The sequence below is a fragment of the Pavona decussata genome, unplaced genomic scaffold, assembly GCF_977016875.1.
Source record: "Pavona decussata unplaced genomic scaffold, jaPavDecu1.1 SCAFFOLD_84, whole genome shotgun sequence".
NCBI classification, from domain to species: domain Eukaryota; kingdom Metazoa; phylum Cnidaria; class Anthozoa; order Scleractinia; family Agariciidae; genus Pavona; species Pavona decussata.
This window is the reverse complement of record NW_028145502.1, coordinates 2,189,044-2,207,500: the sequence shown is the minus strand read 5'-3', so window position 1 is coordinate 2,207,500 and position 18,457 is coordinate 2,189,044. Positions and strand designations below refer to the sequence as shown.

General features: G+C 37.3%; 2 protein-coding genes and 1 non-coding gene across 3 annotated transcripts in view; 1 reads left to right on the top strand and 2 right to left on the bottom strand.

Moving 5' to 3' along the window:
• LOC146475396 (uncharacterized) overlaps positions 1-5,491 on the bottom strand; it is a 14,256-nt gene extending 8,765 nt beyond the window's left edge. The window contains exons 1-3 of the mRNA XM_085115803.1: positions 5,321-5,491; positions 3,858-3,942; positions 984-2,727 (exon numbers count right to left, since the gene is read on the bottom strand). Of these exons, the coding sequence (XP_084971929.1) occupies positions 984-2,727; positions 3,858-3,942; positions 5,321-5,358 (1,867 nt within the window). The 5' untranslated portion in view covers positions 5,359-5,491. The remainder of the gene's footprint in view (positions 1-983; positions 2,728-3,857; positions 3,943-5,320) is intronic.
• An 88-nt stretch (positions 5,492-5,579) lies between these two features.
• Positions 5,580-17,762, top strand: LOC146475394 (glucosidase 2 subunit beta-like). Its single transcript, XM_085115806.1, has 19 exons — positions 5,580-5,737; positions 6,354-6,470; positions 7,108-7,203; positions 8,995-9,052; positions 9,302-9,359; positions 9,476-9,535; positions 9,969-10,032; positions 10,116-10,181; positions 10,332-10,416; positions 10,661-10,727; positions 11,522-11,611; positions 11,717-11,777; positions 12,371-12,568; positions 13,026-13,091; positions 14,437-14,506; positions 14,667-14,756; positions 14,906-14,980; positions 15,501-15,597; positions 17,300-17,762. The coding sequence occupies exons 1-19, from the start codon at positions 5,620-5,622 to the stop codon at positions 17,450-17,452; spliced, it is 1,689 nt and encodes a 562-aa protein (XP_084971932.1). The 5' UTR covers positions 5,580-5,619; the 3' UTR covers positions 17,453-17,762.
• Positions 8,642-8,712, bottom strand: Trnaa-cgc (transfer RNA alanine (anticodon CGC)). The gene has a single exon. It is a non-coding gene; the product is annotated as a tRNA-Ala (tRNA).
• Positions 17,763-18,457: the final 695 nt, after the last annotated feature.

Sequence of the window (18,457 nt, the reverse complement as noted above, 5' to 3'; positions counted from 1 at the left end):
TACTTAAAAACTTAATGAAACCCCGTGTACCTGGCACATTGTAAAGCCTAGTTCCTGTGTGCAATAAACACAAGCATGAGAAAACTTGCCAACTGCTTTGAAATAAACATAAGTATAAGCACAGGACTGAGGGTGTGTACATGTACATGTATGTCACCTTGTGCTTATTTCACCAGAGGAAACTGTTGCAAAATAAGCTTAAGAAAATCAAAGGCAATGCATGTCTCAACCTTGTCATGCTTGACGCAGAAAATGAAAGCTAAAACCCTTCCGTATTGGTTAAAACACAATAGAGAAGCCTAGCAACAATATAACAGGGCTTTTGATTGGTCACAATACAGTCATGTAGGTGTGAGAGACTTGCCATATGGCACTATCGGGAATAAGATGCAGTCACGCAAGAGTGTCATAATTATAGGACTTTTGGGGCTTAAAGGGGAAGTCTCATGGGGTTTTTGACCTATTTTCTTAAAAATGGTGATATAAGACCTTAACTAAGCTACAAAATAATTCAAGAACAACGAGAGGAAAGAAATCAACTCAATTCTTGAAAGGAACATCTCTTGATCTGTTCTAGCGCATTTTAGAAACAAATGGGCGAGAACTTGAAAAAAATTAGCCTAACATTTTTCAAGTTTCAATCCATTTCGACCTACTCTGTCTCTGACTAGAGGCACCAATTGACAGTTTTGTCAGTTTTGTTTCACTGGAGTGATGATTTATAACAAAACTAGACAATTATTTTATGTCTCTGTTGAAAGACAAACGTTTTTGGGTTTTCAATTGACATCAAATTCTCGTGATACTTCCCCTTTAAAGGGTCTTCTGCTTCTGCTTGTCTCACAAGTGTGAACAATGTGATATACACACATGTATCTTTTACCTTTTGTTATTATATTTCAAAGAGTGTTGTTGTATTTTCCTTTATTTCTATTTAAATGTATTGCATTTTGAGTTTTAAAATGAATCTTTAGTACACGTACCTGAGTGATAAAGGCTGACGAAGATGGAAGTAAAATCAAACTCTGCTGCACGAGATGTTTGCGCAGACCTGTGTTTCTGTTTTGGTTTCTCTCTTGCCTCTGGAGCTCGTTCTGCCCTGGATGTGTCTCCAGCTTTCCCTTGAGGATCATTATCTCTTGTCTTGTCCTTAACTCTTGTCCTGCTTCTTTGTGGATTGTAAGCCTGCGACACATCTTCCTTGGAATTCCTCACATGTTCATTCTTGGTCGGCAGTTTTGTTTTACTACGAACTTTGTCACGAGCCTTTGCCTTTTGTTGGTTGCTCGTTGGTTGATGTCCTTCGTGATTTGTAAATTTCTTGTCTGTTTTGGCTTCACCTAAATTTAATGAGGCTTTCCTTTGTCTAGATTCACCGCAAATATAGTCATCTTTCACTTCACAACCATCATACTCTTTAGAACTCTTTCTTGCATTATTCACTCCTTCTTCCCTACTAGTATTCCTAGTTGCAGGACCATTCTGGTTAGATTTAAGAGACTCATTAGTTGCAGTATCTGATGATACATTACCACTAAAAGAAGTTGATTTCTGATGTGAATCAGAACTCTTAGTTGAGCTGACTTCATTCTCAGCTTCAGCTGGTGTCTTCCGATTTTTTACCTTTCCACTTGCAAAGTAATACTGAAGGTTACGATAAAATTCCTGTTGTGAAGAAGAAAGAGTTGACTTTGTAGATCTTTCTTCAGAACAAGTTGATTTTCCCTGCTTGCTGCAACTACAGGTTGACGAGCCTGGGCTGGAAACACAGGCACCATTAACAAAATGAATCCTGTTCTTTGTTAGACCAGGTGGAGGATTTCCACTGGCTTTGAAAAGTCCACAATTTGAACAAACATCATCGCACATGGAATCAGTTCTCTCAGATTTTTTGTCATCTTTCTTCTTGTGATTCCTGCATTTTACATCATCAGTTTCATTTATTTCATCCAAAGTATCAGAAAATCTATGATTTGTTGTAGAGTGTGAGACATCTGACTGCTTAGAAGTTACAGTCTCTCTTAATCCACTAAATAACACATCATAGTACTTTGCCCAATCATCTAACCCTGATTCCCGAGCATTGCACAACTCCTCGAGAAATCTTGCATCAACATTGTCACCATGATTCTCACTGTTTACATAATGATCTTCCAGAAAGTCATCTTTGCTGTGACCAAAAGGATCAGCTGACAAATTAACATAGTTTTCCTGTGCATCTTCCACAGGGATCCCATCCTCGCAGAACGTATTATGTGAACCAGTGCCAGTATCTGGCATACTGAGTGGTTCTCCTTCCAAAACATTGTCATCAGGGCATTTAAATTCATGTTTCGTACTTGGCTTTTGCGTGTAATCCATGTCATTAATTGGAAGAATTTCAATTTCACTTATACCATCTATTGGGCTACTTTGAGACTTCTTCCTTTTTGAATTTCTATTCACTAAGGATTCCCAAGGATTGTTGATAGTTGAATGTTCACATGGATCACCAATGTAAGTTGTAGAAGTTGTGGGAGACCATGCAGTTTTGCTTGGATTTTCCTTCAGTCTTGAATTCCACTTACTGGAAGAAAGGTTTTCTGTTCCATGATTAAGGTTTGGTTTTGGCCTGGCAACACTGGCATAGCTAGATCCCTGTTTCTCTGAATGAAGATACTGTGAACTTGTATGAAAGAAAGCCAGAGTTTCTTTGTAGAGTTCACAGCCAGGGTTGAGTTTAATGGCCTAGAATATAAGAATCAGGAAGGAACTGGTTACTATAGAGAAAAAGAGCTTTAAGGGCGATTTAGATGGTACAACTTTTGCCTACCACTGTTGCATGCGATTTCTAGAGCGTACGCTGCTTGCATCATGCAAAAAGTCGCACACAACTCTTGTCATTCAACATTGCCTATACCCACATGTATGTACGAATGTCATGTTCCAAAATCCTCCGACAATCGTGGGTATAGGCAATGTTGAATGACAAGAGTTGTGTGAGGCTTTTTGCATGACGCAAGCAGCACACGCTCTAGAAATCGCATGCGACATTGGTAAGCAAAAGTTGTACCATCTAAATTGGCCTTTAAAAAAATCAATCAATCGGTCAGTCAGTCAGTTAGTCAATCAATCAATCAATCAAATGCAGTTGTACAAATTCAGCTATTGGTTAGGGAGAAAGATGTAAACTAATGATCTTCCTACTTGGTAAGGAGGAGCATCTGCAAAGTAATGGTTAGACGTTTAAATTCACATGGAAATGACCATATAGAAATGACTGTGGACCAGCTTCAATTTGGGGATCTAAAAGAATCACTGAGGGCATAACAAAACATGGCTGCGACCACTCTCAATGCCAACATTTGGTTGGCCTGGTGTGATTCTCTGAAAGGGCTCTGAGTAACCAAGACCACAATCCGTTTATATTAGTATGTAAACTTTTTTGTGTATTTTATGGTAATGTATCCGAATAATGTATGTTTTTTTGTTATAAGTATTGTAAGGAATATTGAAATATAAATGTATGCGTACTATTCTTTTTTATAATAATAATAATAATAATAATAATAATAATAATAATAATAATAATAATAATAATAATAATAATAATAATAATAATAATAATAATAACAGCCAGAAGAAAATGGGATTTGCCAAATGCTGGGAAAACATACAATGTACATGTACATGTATGGAACATGGAATGGTGCCAGATTGCCAATCCTGGGCAGGGTGCCAGCTCAGGGCACAAGACTAAACATAGCTTTTTTTAAGTACTGTACCCACACTCAAGATTGGACCCGGTGCTCTGCCATGGGTCATACACGTATGATGGGGTTGTAACACTGCATTTCACTCTATAAATTATTACAAACCTGTTCAAGTAATGTTATGGCTTCTGGAATCTTACAGCAGTCAACCAAAAGAAGGGCTTGTTCATAAAACTTCTCTGCTCTTTCTCTGCAACAAAGAACCTCTAATAATTATTATAATGCATCAATCAAATCCTGTGGTACCCATCACCCACCCTCCCGACCCCATGAATTAGCAGCAAGGGATTTGCATATGTTATTTTGTTCAAGCTCATTAATAATTCATGAAGAGAAAACAAAGAAAATCACTATCGTGAAGGAGGTTTGGAAATGTGATCTTAATTATCATAAAATTTTGTGGGCTTTTGCTTCGAATTTCTCCCAGAATTATCAATAGTTTGAGAAGCTATATCAAACACTCGAAAGAGTGTTTCCTCCTATTTCCAAACACCTCGAAGTTGGTTAAAAAAAACTCCGCTGCGCCTCGTTTTTCCAACCTACTTCTCGGTGTTTGGAAATCCGAGGAAACACTCTTCCTCGTGTTTGATCTATTACGTCAAGCTACATCGATCACTGACATCACCAGTATTTTTTGAAATTTGAACAGAGATTTGAAATTTTACATGTCAGTTTTGAACTAGCCTGATTCTCAGATGGTCCAGGTTGCTCGTGGCCATACAGTGTGTGGCCGCAAGTGACCTGGACCGTCGGAGAATCAGGCTAGTTTTGAACATGACCAGTGAGATTTCACAGTTCCCATAGATATTTCCTTAGTTTATTGATGGTATAAAGCTATGATTTTTTCCTTATATTACAGTGTTAAGCACTTCAAAAATAACAATCGTTTCCAAAGTTGTTACTGCAAGTTGTTGCAGTAAATGTGTCTTCACAATCTTCACAATTCCATTCAAATGCCAGACATTACAAAGAGGAATTTTAATGTTCATTTCATTCTTGGAAATACTGGTCCTGTGTGACGTAGAATGACTGAACCGCACAATCTTCCAAATTATAACAATATTTCCTGCATTTTTAAGCCTAGACTAGTGGCTGGAAATATAAAAAAATACAGCAATTTTAAACCGGAACTAAACGAAATTTATACAGGCACAAGAAATATTGATTAAGCCTTATGTTAGGAAAATACCTACTAAACTTACTAAACACTAACCGCAATAAGTTACTTCATTCGAAGCTTGACTTCAAATATTTATCACGCGGGAATCTCGTATCTATTTCTCAAGTATTAGTTAGGGTTGAAGTGCAGACGTCAATGTAGACGACGTGTACCGTGTATATAGTTACGCTATGACTTATGGTATTTAAGTTGCTAGGTCATACGAGCTTTTGAAAACAAGGCAGCTGGTAAATCTCTAAAAATCATTAACACGCAACGAAAGCAAAGACGAAAGACGTGATCAAACGAAATCTAAACAGCACCAAAAATAGCTTTTAGTCTCATACAAGCTAACATCACGCCTCTCGACACAGCTCGAAACTAACATTACTCAGAATAACCTTGGTACCTCTCTGCACCGCTCAGAAGTTTTCCTGGTGCTTCCATGACATGCTAACACAACTCTTTAAGGAAATTCATCTTGAAGCAGCTGTAGGATGTGATTTTCGTGCGAGTAAGTAAAAACAAAACCGAACTTTCATCGCTGAGGAAATCAAAGAACGTCAGACGGCAGACAAACTTGCGACCAATGTCTCCTCGCACAGCGGTCACTGGCGGGAAAGCTCAACTGTTTTGTCACCAGCTTTTCACGGCCCCTCAGAAACGAGGCTCACCTCAGTCTCCAACCAGACGACACGTGTATTCAACATGGCGGCATGTCAATTTCTTTACCGAATAGGAATTTTTTCTTTAGTTTTTTTCTATCTTCATCTTTTTAGCTCCTATTTAGCATCAGCGTCAAGTATTAGAGGAGTTGCATTAACTAGTAAGTATTCTTTTACATCTTTGCGTTCTTGAAGCTGATTTATTGCAAACATCGATCAATATCAGTATCGCGAGAATGCATTCGAAATTTGAGAAATCTCAATTTTCGGCTGAAGTATTGATTATATAATCATCAATATGGTTCTTTCCAAGGGGTTATTATTTGTCCTAATATGGTATGATGTGTTGCATTATGTTTTTATTTTGGCAATGTTTTCGTTTCAACCCTGAAAGATCGTGGTAAACAGACGCATTTACTTGTCCCAAAAGATCCTGCAAAATAAATTAATACTGTAATAAACTTATCCAACATTATACATTATTCCAGTTCTATGCGTTGAGGTTGCACTATATTTGTTGGTTGTTTGCAGTTTACTTACAGTTCATTCTGGAATGGGGGTACCCCCGTACATAAATTATTTAGGTACATACCACCTCAAAGGGTATGGTTTTAAAGCAATTTTGGCCTGAAAATAGGTATACTGTATGTGTGAACAGTTTGTGTCTGAAGTCAGAAAATGGCTATGGGGTTTGAGGGCAGGTCTGAAAAAGGGTACAGATTTGAATAGCTGAGTCTGAACACAGTATTGAAAATTTATACTTTTTTGTGATTGCAGGGTTGCCATTTTATGATCCATCAAAAGATTTTACCTGTCTTGATGGCTCTCTTACTGTGGCTTTTAGTTCTGTAAATGATGATTATTGTGACTGCACTGATGGTAGTGATGAGCCAGGTATAGTGCATATTTACACGTATATAGTGTGGTCTTTATCTCCCTCTTCACCATCAATGCCATCATCATCACTGTCATAACTGCTCTCAAATTGTCATAATTTATTGTCATCAAAGGCTATGTTCACTATTATGATTTATCATTAGAATCATCATCATTGTGAATCATCATCGTCATTATTATTACCATCATCAGTCTTCTCTATCACGAGTAACATCATTGTGAATCATCATCATCATCATCATCATCATCATCATCATCATTATTACCATCATCAGCTTTCTCTATCATGAGTAGCATCATTGTGAATCATCATCATCATCGTCATCATTATCACGTACTCCACTTCATCCTGTGGCTCCTCCTCTATCCTGCTACACCTCATAATGATCATAAACAATTTCAGAATTTGTGGAGACATCGTATCTTCAAAGAAAACTACTGAATTATTAAGAGAAATTAATTACATGTATCCTCTGATTCTGATTGAATGGATAATCAGTCTCAACAAAGGCATACAGTACATGCATCTGAGTCTTACTGCTCACCCTTTTGCCTAATCCGCTACAGTGATTGGTGCAAACAGAAAACAGACACCATTGAATTAAAGAACTTGTACATTTGATTTTCTTTCTAGGAACATCAGCTTGCTCCAATGGAATATATCACTGTACAAATGCTGGTTATAAACCCTTAAATGTTCCATCTTCTAGAGTCAATGATGGCTTATGTGGTATGCTATAAAAAATTAATGGTTTATAAAATAAAATAATGTGCTCATTTGTTGTATTTAAGATAAAGTATCTTTTGGTGGACCATGAGGTACCAGTTACAAGGACTTTTTTCAATCATGATCACAACATAACACAGAAGTGTCTGTTATTAACCTCTGATGTCATGTAGAATATTGATTTCATGAACAGTTTTCATTGTCAATAATTTTGTGAACAGTGTAAAAATTGTCTTGGCTTAAAATTGGTTTTGGTTTAAAATTTCCGAACCAGTTTGAATTCAGTCTTATTTTCAACTGTTCAAGATTATGATAATGAGTGAGAGAATTATTGGTTTGAAAAGTTTTTAACTAATTTCAAGTTTAAACTATATTCATTGTGCAATTCCAGATAATATCCATACTCCCCCCATGGAAGGTTTTTTGTTTTGCACCCCCCATCCGCCAGGAAATTCCAGTTTAGTTTCATACTTTGCTTCTAAAATGTTTGCTTTTAAGACCCCCTTCCCCTAGGAATTTCCAATTACCTTCCATAGGGGGTATTTTTTTTTTGGAACTGTACCTTCCACAACATACAACAAAAATAACTTCAGGACAACAAGAACAAATTATGAAAACATTTTGGTGAGAATGTCACCCCCCACTTCTAAATAATGTCATGAAAGGTGGTGGTCACTGTGGTTTGAAATGATAGATGTAGCACAACTTGAAGAAATGAATCTTCTCACACACACACCTGGGAGCCATGCCAAGCCGCCTATGCAGCAACCTGACCTTTATTGCATCCACAGCACAAATCAATAGCATTACAGCACAAAAAAGAGAGCAGCAACGGCTGATATGAAATTAAGCCTAGATACCTACAAAAAACTCAAAAACCATGCAGGGCGGGTGGGCGGGGCAGGTCAGGCAATGGCGGAAGGCAACAAAAACAACTGAATCCCGAAACGCCATGTGACCTGAAGACCCCCCACACATTCGAACCCATACTCCCCGCCGTGTGTTAGAAATACGTTTTCTGCTTCATTCGTTCCTCAGCCAGCGGAAAACCACACATTTGTCTCACGACCATTTCGTATACGTATTGTGATGTCTTGACCGATATACTGCTGGTCTTCATGAGGCGATGATGACAATCACTATCACCCTCATCCATGGAGCTACTACTGTAAGTACCTGTAGTTACTTATTTTAATACACAGCCAGTCAACACCATTGTTTGATGAAGACCAGCAGTATATAATATATAGCGGTCGAAACGTCGCAATACACACCTTTGTGACACAATCGTGAGACAAACGATCAGTTTGAGCTACATGTACATGTTTAATTAAAAGCTGTTTATTACTTGATTGTAGGGTCTCATTGTATTAAAAAGAAAAAAAGATTCTCGCAGTTATCTATGCAACTAGACCGTTGCAAAAAACCTGAAAAAAAATTCAGCCTTGAACGGGATTTGAACCCATGACCTAGAATGCGGGTGCAGTGCTCTACCAACTGAGCTATCAAGGCAACTGGGAGCTGGTCATGTTCTGAGTTCATTACTTACCCGTGAACCAATAAATGAATATGTTACATAATTATATATTCAAATCTATTCAAGCTGTTCAGTTCCGTTCAAGCCTGAACTTTTTCAGGTTTTTCGCCAGAGTCTAGTTGTGTAGATAACTGCAAGAATCTTGTCTTCTATTTAATCTTGCATCCGCAGTGCATATACATGTTACACATGTTATACATAATTATAGTCTCATTGTATGTTTGTTACTAATAATTTTACTGACTACTGTTTTGTAGATTGTTGTGATGGCAGTGATGAATATGATGGTTCAGTCGATTGTCCAAATACATGCAAGTAAGATGTTTTAGGAATTTTTTGTTAGTTGTACAGCAAGTCTTGATGCTGAATTCTGTCAGACAATAAGAGCCCCACCCCTCCCCCTGTTTTTATTTTTAAACCCAATCAATATTGAAATTCAAAATTCTGTCAAAAATAAGTCCCCCACCCCACCCCCCTTAATTTTATTCCCCCTAAAATCCTTTAGGTGTGAACAAATTTAAGACTTTAAAATGATAAATAATTATTTTTGGGCTTATTCTTCAGGGAACTTTATAAAGAACTTTATCAAAAGCAGAAAGAAGCAGCTGAACTTGCTAAACAGGTATTAAAACTGAGGCTTTTCTCACTCCCATCCTCCTTGCACCTGTAAGTTGTGAGGATTTTTTGTCTTTGAATCAATCCTCAACTTTGCTCTCTCCATACATTTCCGCATTCAAGGGTCTTGCTGTGAAACAAGACTATAGTCGAGAAGGTCAAGAGAAGAAAGAAGAAAGAAAGGTAATCAGTTTGTGACTTTTTTACATGTATTGAATGATTTTGTGTAATTTAGTAGTTGAGCGAATTATGTATTAGACAATAAACTATATCCTAGAAAATGAGAAAGTTATTGGACGAACAAAAAAACTTGATGATGTTCGTAGACCAGGTGTTGATGATGATGATGATGATGATGATGATTATGGCCATGGCGGTGGTGAAGTGGAACGTGAGGATAGCGATGACAATAATGATGCTGCTGCTGCTGCTGATGATGATTATGGTGTTAAATACACCATCCTAATTAATCATGTCAGGAATCATTCTTTGCATTGTTTGTAATAATTGTTAAGAATATTAGCATAATAATAATTATTACATGTACAGTTCTCTTCTTTTTCTCCAATTTTCATAACTGTACATCTAAAATCTCCTGTATTTGTTCACTATTAAGCAAAAGCTTGAGGAGTTAAAGAAACAGCTGGAAGAGAAGAAAGCGACCTTGGAAAGCTTAAAAGGTATGAAATTATGTACGCTTTAGGCGGTGGATAAATAGTGAGTTTTGACTGATAATTTATTCAATATTTATTTATTTTGGAAGCTAAAAAAGAGGAAGTTGAAGCAATTGAAAGTGAAGCAAAAGATAAACATGAAGACGAGTGGAAAGGTAAGCAAAGCGATATAGTGTGGCTAGATCATAGAGGAGGCCTCTGAATACTGCTGAATCCAATATTCTAAATAATAAGTTTTTAGTTTATTTATCAGGTACAGCAGGTTACCTTGCTCAACATTAATTTTTGTGAAATACTCTTTTCAGAAACCAAGGCAAAAATACTGGCTGAAAGAGAGAGAACATCAGCAGAGACTGCTTTTAAAGCTTTAGATGCTGATGGAGATGCACGGTAAATTCGTCATTAATAAAAAAAATCTCACTGATCCATTTTTACTGAGTTTTGTTAGAGTTGTTGTGTAAAGTAAGGTTTTTAGATTATCAGTTTTAATTATTAATTAAAATTTAATAATTTACTAAAACATTCTTCTTGACCCTGGACCTGTTATCCCTTCCGACTAGAACACTTGTCAACATTGAATTTTGTTTTTAATTAGCAAGTTGATTTCTTGGTATTGTTTCAATCCTATCTGTAGTCTCACGGTCCAAGAAATTATTGATACTGACCTTCTGGACAAGAAATACAATGACGAGGAGGCAAAGGTGGGGCATTTTTCTCAATAATATTGTTACATACAGTTAAGTGAAACAGTCAATTAAAAACTATTCAACTTGCCCCCCTTTTTAAGTACTCTATTGTACTAAGTTACTAATTTCGGTTGGTGTGATAGCTAATGATTTTACCGACCAAATAACATGGAAATGTAAAGTTGGATATCAGTGTACATGTACATGTATGCAGTAAAACTTAATTTAGGGGGAGGGGCTACACCCAGCTTGCATGGTGTATAAATCTCTAAATGGGCTCACTCCTGATTATCTTTGATCTAGATTTGTCGAGCGTAGAACCATTACTGGCTATTCTCTTCGCAACACTGAAGATAAACTTGCTGTCCCCCTTCCCCGCACCAATTTTCTTAAGAATAGTTTCAGGTATTAATAGAGGTGCAATGTTATCAGGAACAGTTTCCCAACTCACTTGCAGCAGGCAGGATCTTTAGCGTCTTTCCAGGCTGGCTGCAGCGGCTTCTTTTAACGTAATTGCTTAATCAAACACGGCTCTCATGTAAAGCAGTTTACTTATTTATTGTAGGTTTAGATATTTTATATTACGAATTTGGTAACTAGTATTTTTATAAGTAGTACCTAGTGTGACTGATGAGAATACCGTGGAAAAATAAAGTTATTTGACTTTTGACTTTAACATGGAGGATTTTTGTACCTATTAAGTTATGGGGAGGGGGTTAGAGGGAGAGGAAGTCTAGGAAGGGTTATGGTCAGAATTACACTCTCAGACTTTTTTGTTTTGTTTGCTTTTGACTGAATTGTATTTTTAGGAACTGCTTGGAGGGTATGATGACTCAGACTTTGAAGGCTTTTATTCTGCATTGTGGAGCAGCATCAAAGGAAAATATCTTCATAAGGAGGTATAAATGGTCTAATTTTAAATACTCTGTGATGTTTGTCTGATACTTATTTAATCATAATGAAAAAAGTAAACTTATTGTTAATAATTATTTTTGATACTCCAGCCTGAACCACCACCAGTTGAAGAATCCGAAAAAAGAGAAGCAGAGGAGAAGCCAACTGATGGTATGTTGATCATAGATAAGGAGCAGGGATGGCGCAGTGGTGAGAGCACTCGCCTCACACCAATGTCGCTCAGGTTCGATTTCCGGACTTGGCATTATATGTGGGTTGAGTTTGTTGTTGGTTCTCATCCTTGCTCCAAGAGGTTTTTCTCTGGTTACTCCAGTTTTCCTTCTCCTCAAAAACCAACATTTCCAAATTCCAATTTGATCTGGATTATTTTCAAGCACTTTATCGTGAGCCTCTGGATCGGCAGATTGTGCAAGCACTCCCCGTATTATTGACATCAAAATATTAATTAAAGTACTCGGCTACTTTTTTTACGTTATTATCACTACTGATTATCACCCCGGCAGATAAAATAACTTCAGTTGACGTGAAAAATTCTTCCAGCTAGCATCTTAAGAAATATACGAGTCCTGAAAGTGAAGGTAATATCTGTGTTTAAAGGATTTGACAGATGGAAGGGCCAAATAGGGCACTACATAGAGGAAATATGGTTATCACTCCTGACCATAAGTTTAGAATTAACCAGTTCTGTTTAGGTGCAAAATGGGTTATTGTGGATATCAAATATATTTTCTTTCTTTCCTTAGCTGAGAAACCTTCAACAGAAGATCCAGCCCCTCCTCCTCCGATTGACGATAATTTTGATGAAGACGAGGATCTTCCTGAGGTTCCTGGTGATGACGAAGATGAGGATGAGGACGATGAGGATGATAATGACAGCCACAGAGAGTCCCAGGATGAATTTAAACAAGAAGCAGAGAAACAAGCCACAGAATCTGCAGAGGGTGAGTAAAGACATGGCTGTATAATTAAAATAATTCTTGGTGAGGTACTTTACACGATGCTAGGAATTAAGAGAGTTCTCAACCGTGAATTTAAACTGGAAGCAGAAGAATAATAATTATTATTGAGGACAGTGGTCTCTGTTGTAGAGGGTGGTGTTATAAAAAGGAATGGCTTAACTAAACGTCATTAAGAACTCTATGTGGCATTTCTAAAAAAAAAACCAGTGTAGTATTCAGTACTGCTGGCAAGAGTACTCCTAGATTTGCTAAAAAGTCAAGAAAAGAAAGAAGAAAAAAAAAAAGTAGAAAAAAGGTGAATGCTGTGTTCGTACCTTGCAAGAACTACAAACTTAACCTCATTAAAATAATATTGTTACCACCTTTCATGTTCGTCATATTTTCTCATGTGAAAGTAGTTTCAGTTCACACTGATTACATGGTGGTGTTTCACTTACAGAGAGTAAAGATGATGATGATTTAAAAATGCCTGATTATGATGAAGAAACTCAAGCAAAAATTTCTGGTAAGTTCATTTAGCAAGAATCAGCAACAAGAATTACTGTGTGATCCACAGTAAATTTCCTTAGAAAAGTTGTGGAGTACTCTGACTTATTTAAAATTAAACATTCTTTTCTCCACTGTCCTCTCCACCTGAAGTATTCATTTTGTCCCAGATATAGCTGGTTCTTTATTGGAATTAACAAGGAATCCTTACCCTCTACATGTATAATGCAATGCAATTAATTTATATTTGAATAAATTTCTGGTGTCATCATAATTTAGTCAAAATTTATGCAAAGCAGTCTGCATAAATTCAGATAACTAATTAAAAGTATGTAGGTTTCTTTAAGATTTTTAACCCTAGACAGTATTCCAAGTGCTCATGTCTTGGCATCTTTTTTAAACTGGGTGAAATGTGTTTCAGGTTAACTTATGGAATTAATTTTTAAAAGAAATTTCTTGTTACGTGGGATGCCTGTGCAGCCCACGTTATAAAATGGGGGCCGTTTGTTCTTCTTTGTATCCACAAATGCGCATCTTTCAATTATTAACTCGTTTTAGATGTATCAAATTCAGTTTTCTCCTAGAGGGGATCTTTTTGTCTCCTATTGTCCTTATTGTCTTTAACAAAAACGGTCCAATCAGAATGCAATATCTTAGTGTAGGTCAGGAGGGATCGGAGGGGAGTTAATTACTATTGTGATTATTCAGGTCCTAGTGGTCTCTCGGTGGAACTTAAAAGGCTTGACTTTAGTGGCGTGGCCATATTGTTTTAATGTTTTAGATTCCAATGTGCCGTTTACAAAAAGAAAATTAACCCTTTTGAAGAGGTAAATCGAAATAATAACTTCTAAGAAGCACTCGACAGTAAAAACGGTGGAAATCGGAGAGTTCAAGGCGAAGGAATCATGCTTCTGTTTGACAGTTGTAAAACCATCCAGAATATGCGGGGGAAAGGTCATTGGTATCGCAGATCGCATCACTTTGTCGAATTGATGCTTAAACGCAACTGGAAATCCACTTTACAAAAAGATTAAAGGCTTGATTGTCCATTTGTACTAAAAGTTTTCATTTAGGAAAGCTTTTTGCCTGTTTTCTTTCTGTTTTTTTTTTTTTGGTGAAACGAAAACAATTTGTAATCTTACACTTTTACTTACATAACCAGAAACGTGAGTCAGGCCACGTTATTGTAATAGAAATTCCGGTATAACGATAAGACGCGTAACACAAGGGAGACAACATAACGCTATCTTTGTGACTCAAAATATTCCATTAGCTAGGATAGTCTGCGAAGCATACAATTATAAGAATCAAGGGGCATCACACGTAAATGCCAGTATAGGCATCTTGTTTACCTTGTGCTGTAGCTGCTGATGAGGCCAGGAAAGAATTTACTGATGCAGAAACAGCTTCACGTGACACAGAAAGAGAAATCAGGTTTGTCTGGGACTCTGTACGTAGTTGATGTTTTTTTTTCTTTTTGCACCACTTTATCCAATCACACTTTGTCTATTGTCTATTTATTAATAATCGCTGACATTACTTATTATAATTATTTAATATTTTTAATATTTTGTTTTTATTTTCCTGTTTTTAGTGACCTCGAAAGAGTGTTGAACCTGAACCTTGGTCAAGAGGAAGAGTTTTCTCCACTCCAAGGAAAGTGTTTTGAGTATACAGACAGAGAGTAAGTACTAAATAAATAAACTATAAACAATATCAAGTTTATTATAAGCATTAGACCTCAAATTGCAGGTTGGAGGGGGGTGGGCCATTTAGGGCAACTTTGTTCCAAAGTGCTTATAAGGAATGCTTTCTTTTCTCTATTTTTTAAAGGTATTTGTATAAACTGTGCCCATTTGACAAAGCTTCTCAACAGCCCAAGGATGGTGGATCTGAGACATCTCTGGGGTAAGCAATCCAAGAAAAGAAGGCATAGAAAATGTTTCTTATTTTTTTGATAGATTGAAGTTTGTGTGACTGTTGCCAGTGGCCAGGGAAATAGGAAAACCTGACAAGTTTTGATATTAAGGCCTGAGAAGTTATGGAATTTTCGGCAGCAACAGGGCATGCTGAAACAGACGAAACTATTTTTTACCCGTACTCTGTTTCATTAACACTATTTATTTTATTTTCTGATGAATAAAAATAAATAGAATGTGTTGTCTTTCTTAGTTTCTGCACTCGTTTGCTGCCCACAATAGGACATAGTAGGACATTTGTAACTACAGTGGAACCTCTCCTTACGGACACCTCTCTATGACGGACAGTTTACTTGGTCCCTGAGAGACTGAAATCCATATAAAGCCTACCTCTCTAAAACGGACACCTCTATAATACGGACACTTATTCCTGTCCCCTTGGTGTCCGTAATAAAGAGGTTTGACTGTATTAAGTTATAACTATTTTGTAATAAATATTATTTTGTTAGAACCTGGGGTGAATGGAGTGGAAATCCAAACAAATACAGCCGTATGAAGTATTCAGGGGGACAGAGCTGTTGGAATGGACCAAGCAGATCAGCTGAGGTAAGATAATTCCCAGGTTTGGGTTCAACAGAAGATGTCCACAAATTGACATGTGACATAAACATAGTACGTTACTAGGAGTGGATCACTTTTGAGTAAGGCTGCTTGAAGGGGACAATATAATTATTTAATTACTGGTACTCAAACGTTGGCAGAGAAATACTTTAGAGACACAACTGATGGAGTAGGGAGATTCATCTACTAATTTTTAGTACATTCAATATTTTACCATAGGTTGATTGCAATATGTTACACCATGGCGGCCATGTTGGTGGTTAGGAACAATGTGCAGTTCCAGAAAATATCCATACTCATCCCACGGAAGGTTTTTTGTTTTACACCCCCCATTTCCCCAGGAATTTCCGATGAACCTCCATGGAATTTTTTCTGGAACTGCACAATAAGAGTTTTCTCCTCTGGGAGTTAACTTCCATTTTTATGCAAACTATGTGAGCAAATTTTCTTGGCTGCAACATGGCGGCAATGCAATCAACCTAGTATTAACTTTGAGGCAACAGGGGTAGATTCTGGTAGCTATTTTTGGAGAGTTAAGGATAAAACAAAAATGCATTTCACCTTTTTGGGTATAGACCCGTTGGTATTTGGAGGGTATTGAATTACACCTTTATATAATCCCTGCATGCCTGTATGAATCCTAGTCCTTTCAGAATAAATATTCGGAAATTTTGCCCAGCAGTTATTGGATGTTATTACTGGAATGATATTCCTATATCTATTCATCAAAAACCAAGAAAACAACTATTTAAACGAGCTCTCTTCCAGTATTATTTTGCTCAGTATTATGCGCCGATCAACTCGAAACTTCAACATCCTACCCCTCCCCCCCCCCCCCCCCCTGGGCAAACCCCGGGCATTTGAACTTTTGAAGATTTAAGAACTAGAAATACATATTAATTAGTTGGCCGGCTGAGTAGAATGTTGTTCAAGTGGCAGGATATTCTGCAATTTAAGCCATAGCGGTTTTTCATTCGACAGTGTTTATTTCTTTCACTATTCACTGTGGGACAAAGCCGCAGCTTGACTCATTGTATAAAAAATCTACATCGTTTATATACAATCTATAAAAATAATTAATATTTAAGCACTCTCACTTTTGAGGACCTTTTTTTGTAAGCTTTTTTTTGTAATGCCGTATCTCTTCCTTTAAACTCTTCCATCTCGTCCAAACACGTGTTTATGGCTGTTAGCGACTTCGGCACCCCCCCATAAAAGTGATTTGAAACCTGACACTTCTGGTTCAATTTTCCCCACCCCACCCAGGCAAGGTCAAATTCCCCACTCCCGGGAAGGCCTTACCCGTGAAATTCCCCACGCCCGGGCACAGCAAATAGTCAAATGCCCGGGGTTTGCCCGGGGGGGGGGGGGGGGGGGGATGTTGAAGTTTCGATTTGATCGGCACATTAATCACTGCCACACGACCTTGCAAAACGTTTTCTGCCTTTCTTCTCCTCTATTTATAATAATGATAATCTCTTTTTTTATAATTAGTTTTCCTTTTTCTTTTCTCCTTTCTTTCTATCTTAACAAACATTACATCGTAATTTTAAAGGGCATACAATTAGTTTACTATATCATGCCCTTCTCCACTCCTTTCATAGGCACTGTAACCTTATGTAATAAGATCATATGGAGTAAAAGAAAATAAACAAATCATATTCCCTGCGTTTGCCCCTTTTTTCAGATAAACCTCAGTTGCGGATCCGCAAATGAGCTAGTGCAGGTAACAGAACCTAGCAGATGCGAATATCTCATGGAATTCAGAACTCCTGCTGCCTGCCAGAATGCTCATAGCGATCCCTCGTCTTTTCTACACGAACATGGTGGAGAGCTGTGAAGATGTTATGTCATGCACAAAATTTTCTACTAGAAACAAAAATGTATTTGTTATTACAATAATCTCCTCTGCACAACTGAAATTGTACTCATCTGGCTGTTTCTAATGTCGTAGGTAATTTAAGGGTAATTTATGCATACCAATTTAATATTGGGGGTGCGGCAGTTAGTAGATTATCTTAGTACTGATTGCCTGATCACTGGAGAAGCTTGTAATGAGTGACCCTACATGTAAGTCCCACATTGTATGATCACCTTGTACATGCAATGTAAACATTTTGCAGTTTTAATAAAGTCAAAGTTTTCATTCATTTTGTGCTCCTGATGCAGTCATTATTAAAGAAATAAAAAAAACGCACCGAGTGCATTATTGAGTTATATAAGCACGTGGGAATTTTTAAGAACACGAGAGAAGTGCAGAGAGGCACAAGCGGTAGGCGAGTGCCTCTCTGCACTTCTCGAGTGTTCTTAAAAATTCCCGCGTGCTGGTATAACTCAACAATGCACAAGGAACAAGTTTTTTGCTTCTTTTATAAAATATAAACAATCTCAACTCCTCAGACAAGTGCGAATTTTAATGAATCAACATCAAGTTTCTCCTTACACGAGATAACGCGTAATTTAATAGCGCGCGCTCTTGCCGATCACGACAGGGCACGCGACAGCGCAATCAAGTGAAAAGTCAAACAGTTTTAGTTTTTCGTCCATCGTAAGCAAGTTCAAGAAGTTAACTCCAAGCCAAGTTTAAGTTTTAAGGTATTGAGAGACAAGTTAAAGTTAATTAAAAGTCTGGAACCATCAGTACAAGAGACTGTTCTTTGCGAATCGCTGGAGTGACAATGCATTCTGTCTCTGAATTTCTCAGATTTTTCACAGGCAAAAAATCTGACGTGTGCTCCGTGCATATGTACAATTATAATGTGCACACCATACGTATGCTTTGTGCATTGTGGAGTTATACAGAACTCAGTTTGACCAATCACAGTGCTTGCTTGACCCAGGCTAT

What these genes read in the sequence shown, in the direction of transcription:
- LOC146475394 (XM_085115806.1), top strand. Translation starts at nt 5,620, where the DNA reads ATGGCGGCATGTCAATTTCTTTACCGAATAGGAATTTTTTCTTTAGTT. An exon ending in GACCTTGGAAAGCTTAAAAG is followed by an intron (nt 10,033 to 10,115) that starts GTATGAAATTAT and finishes TTATTTTGGAAG; the next exon opens with CTAAAAAAGAGGAAGTTGAA. An exon ending in GAAAATATCTTCATAAGGAG is followed by an intron (nt 11,612 to 11,716) that starts GTATAAATGGTC and finishes TTGATACTCCAG; the next exon opens with CCTGAACCACCACCAGTTGA.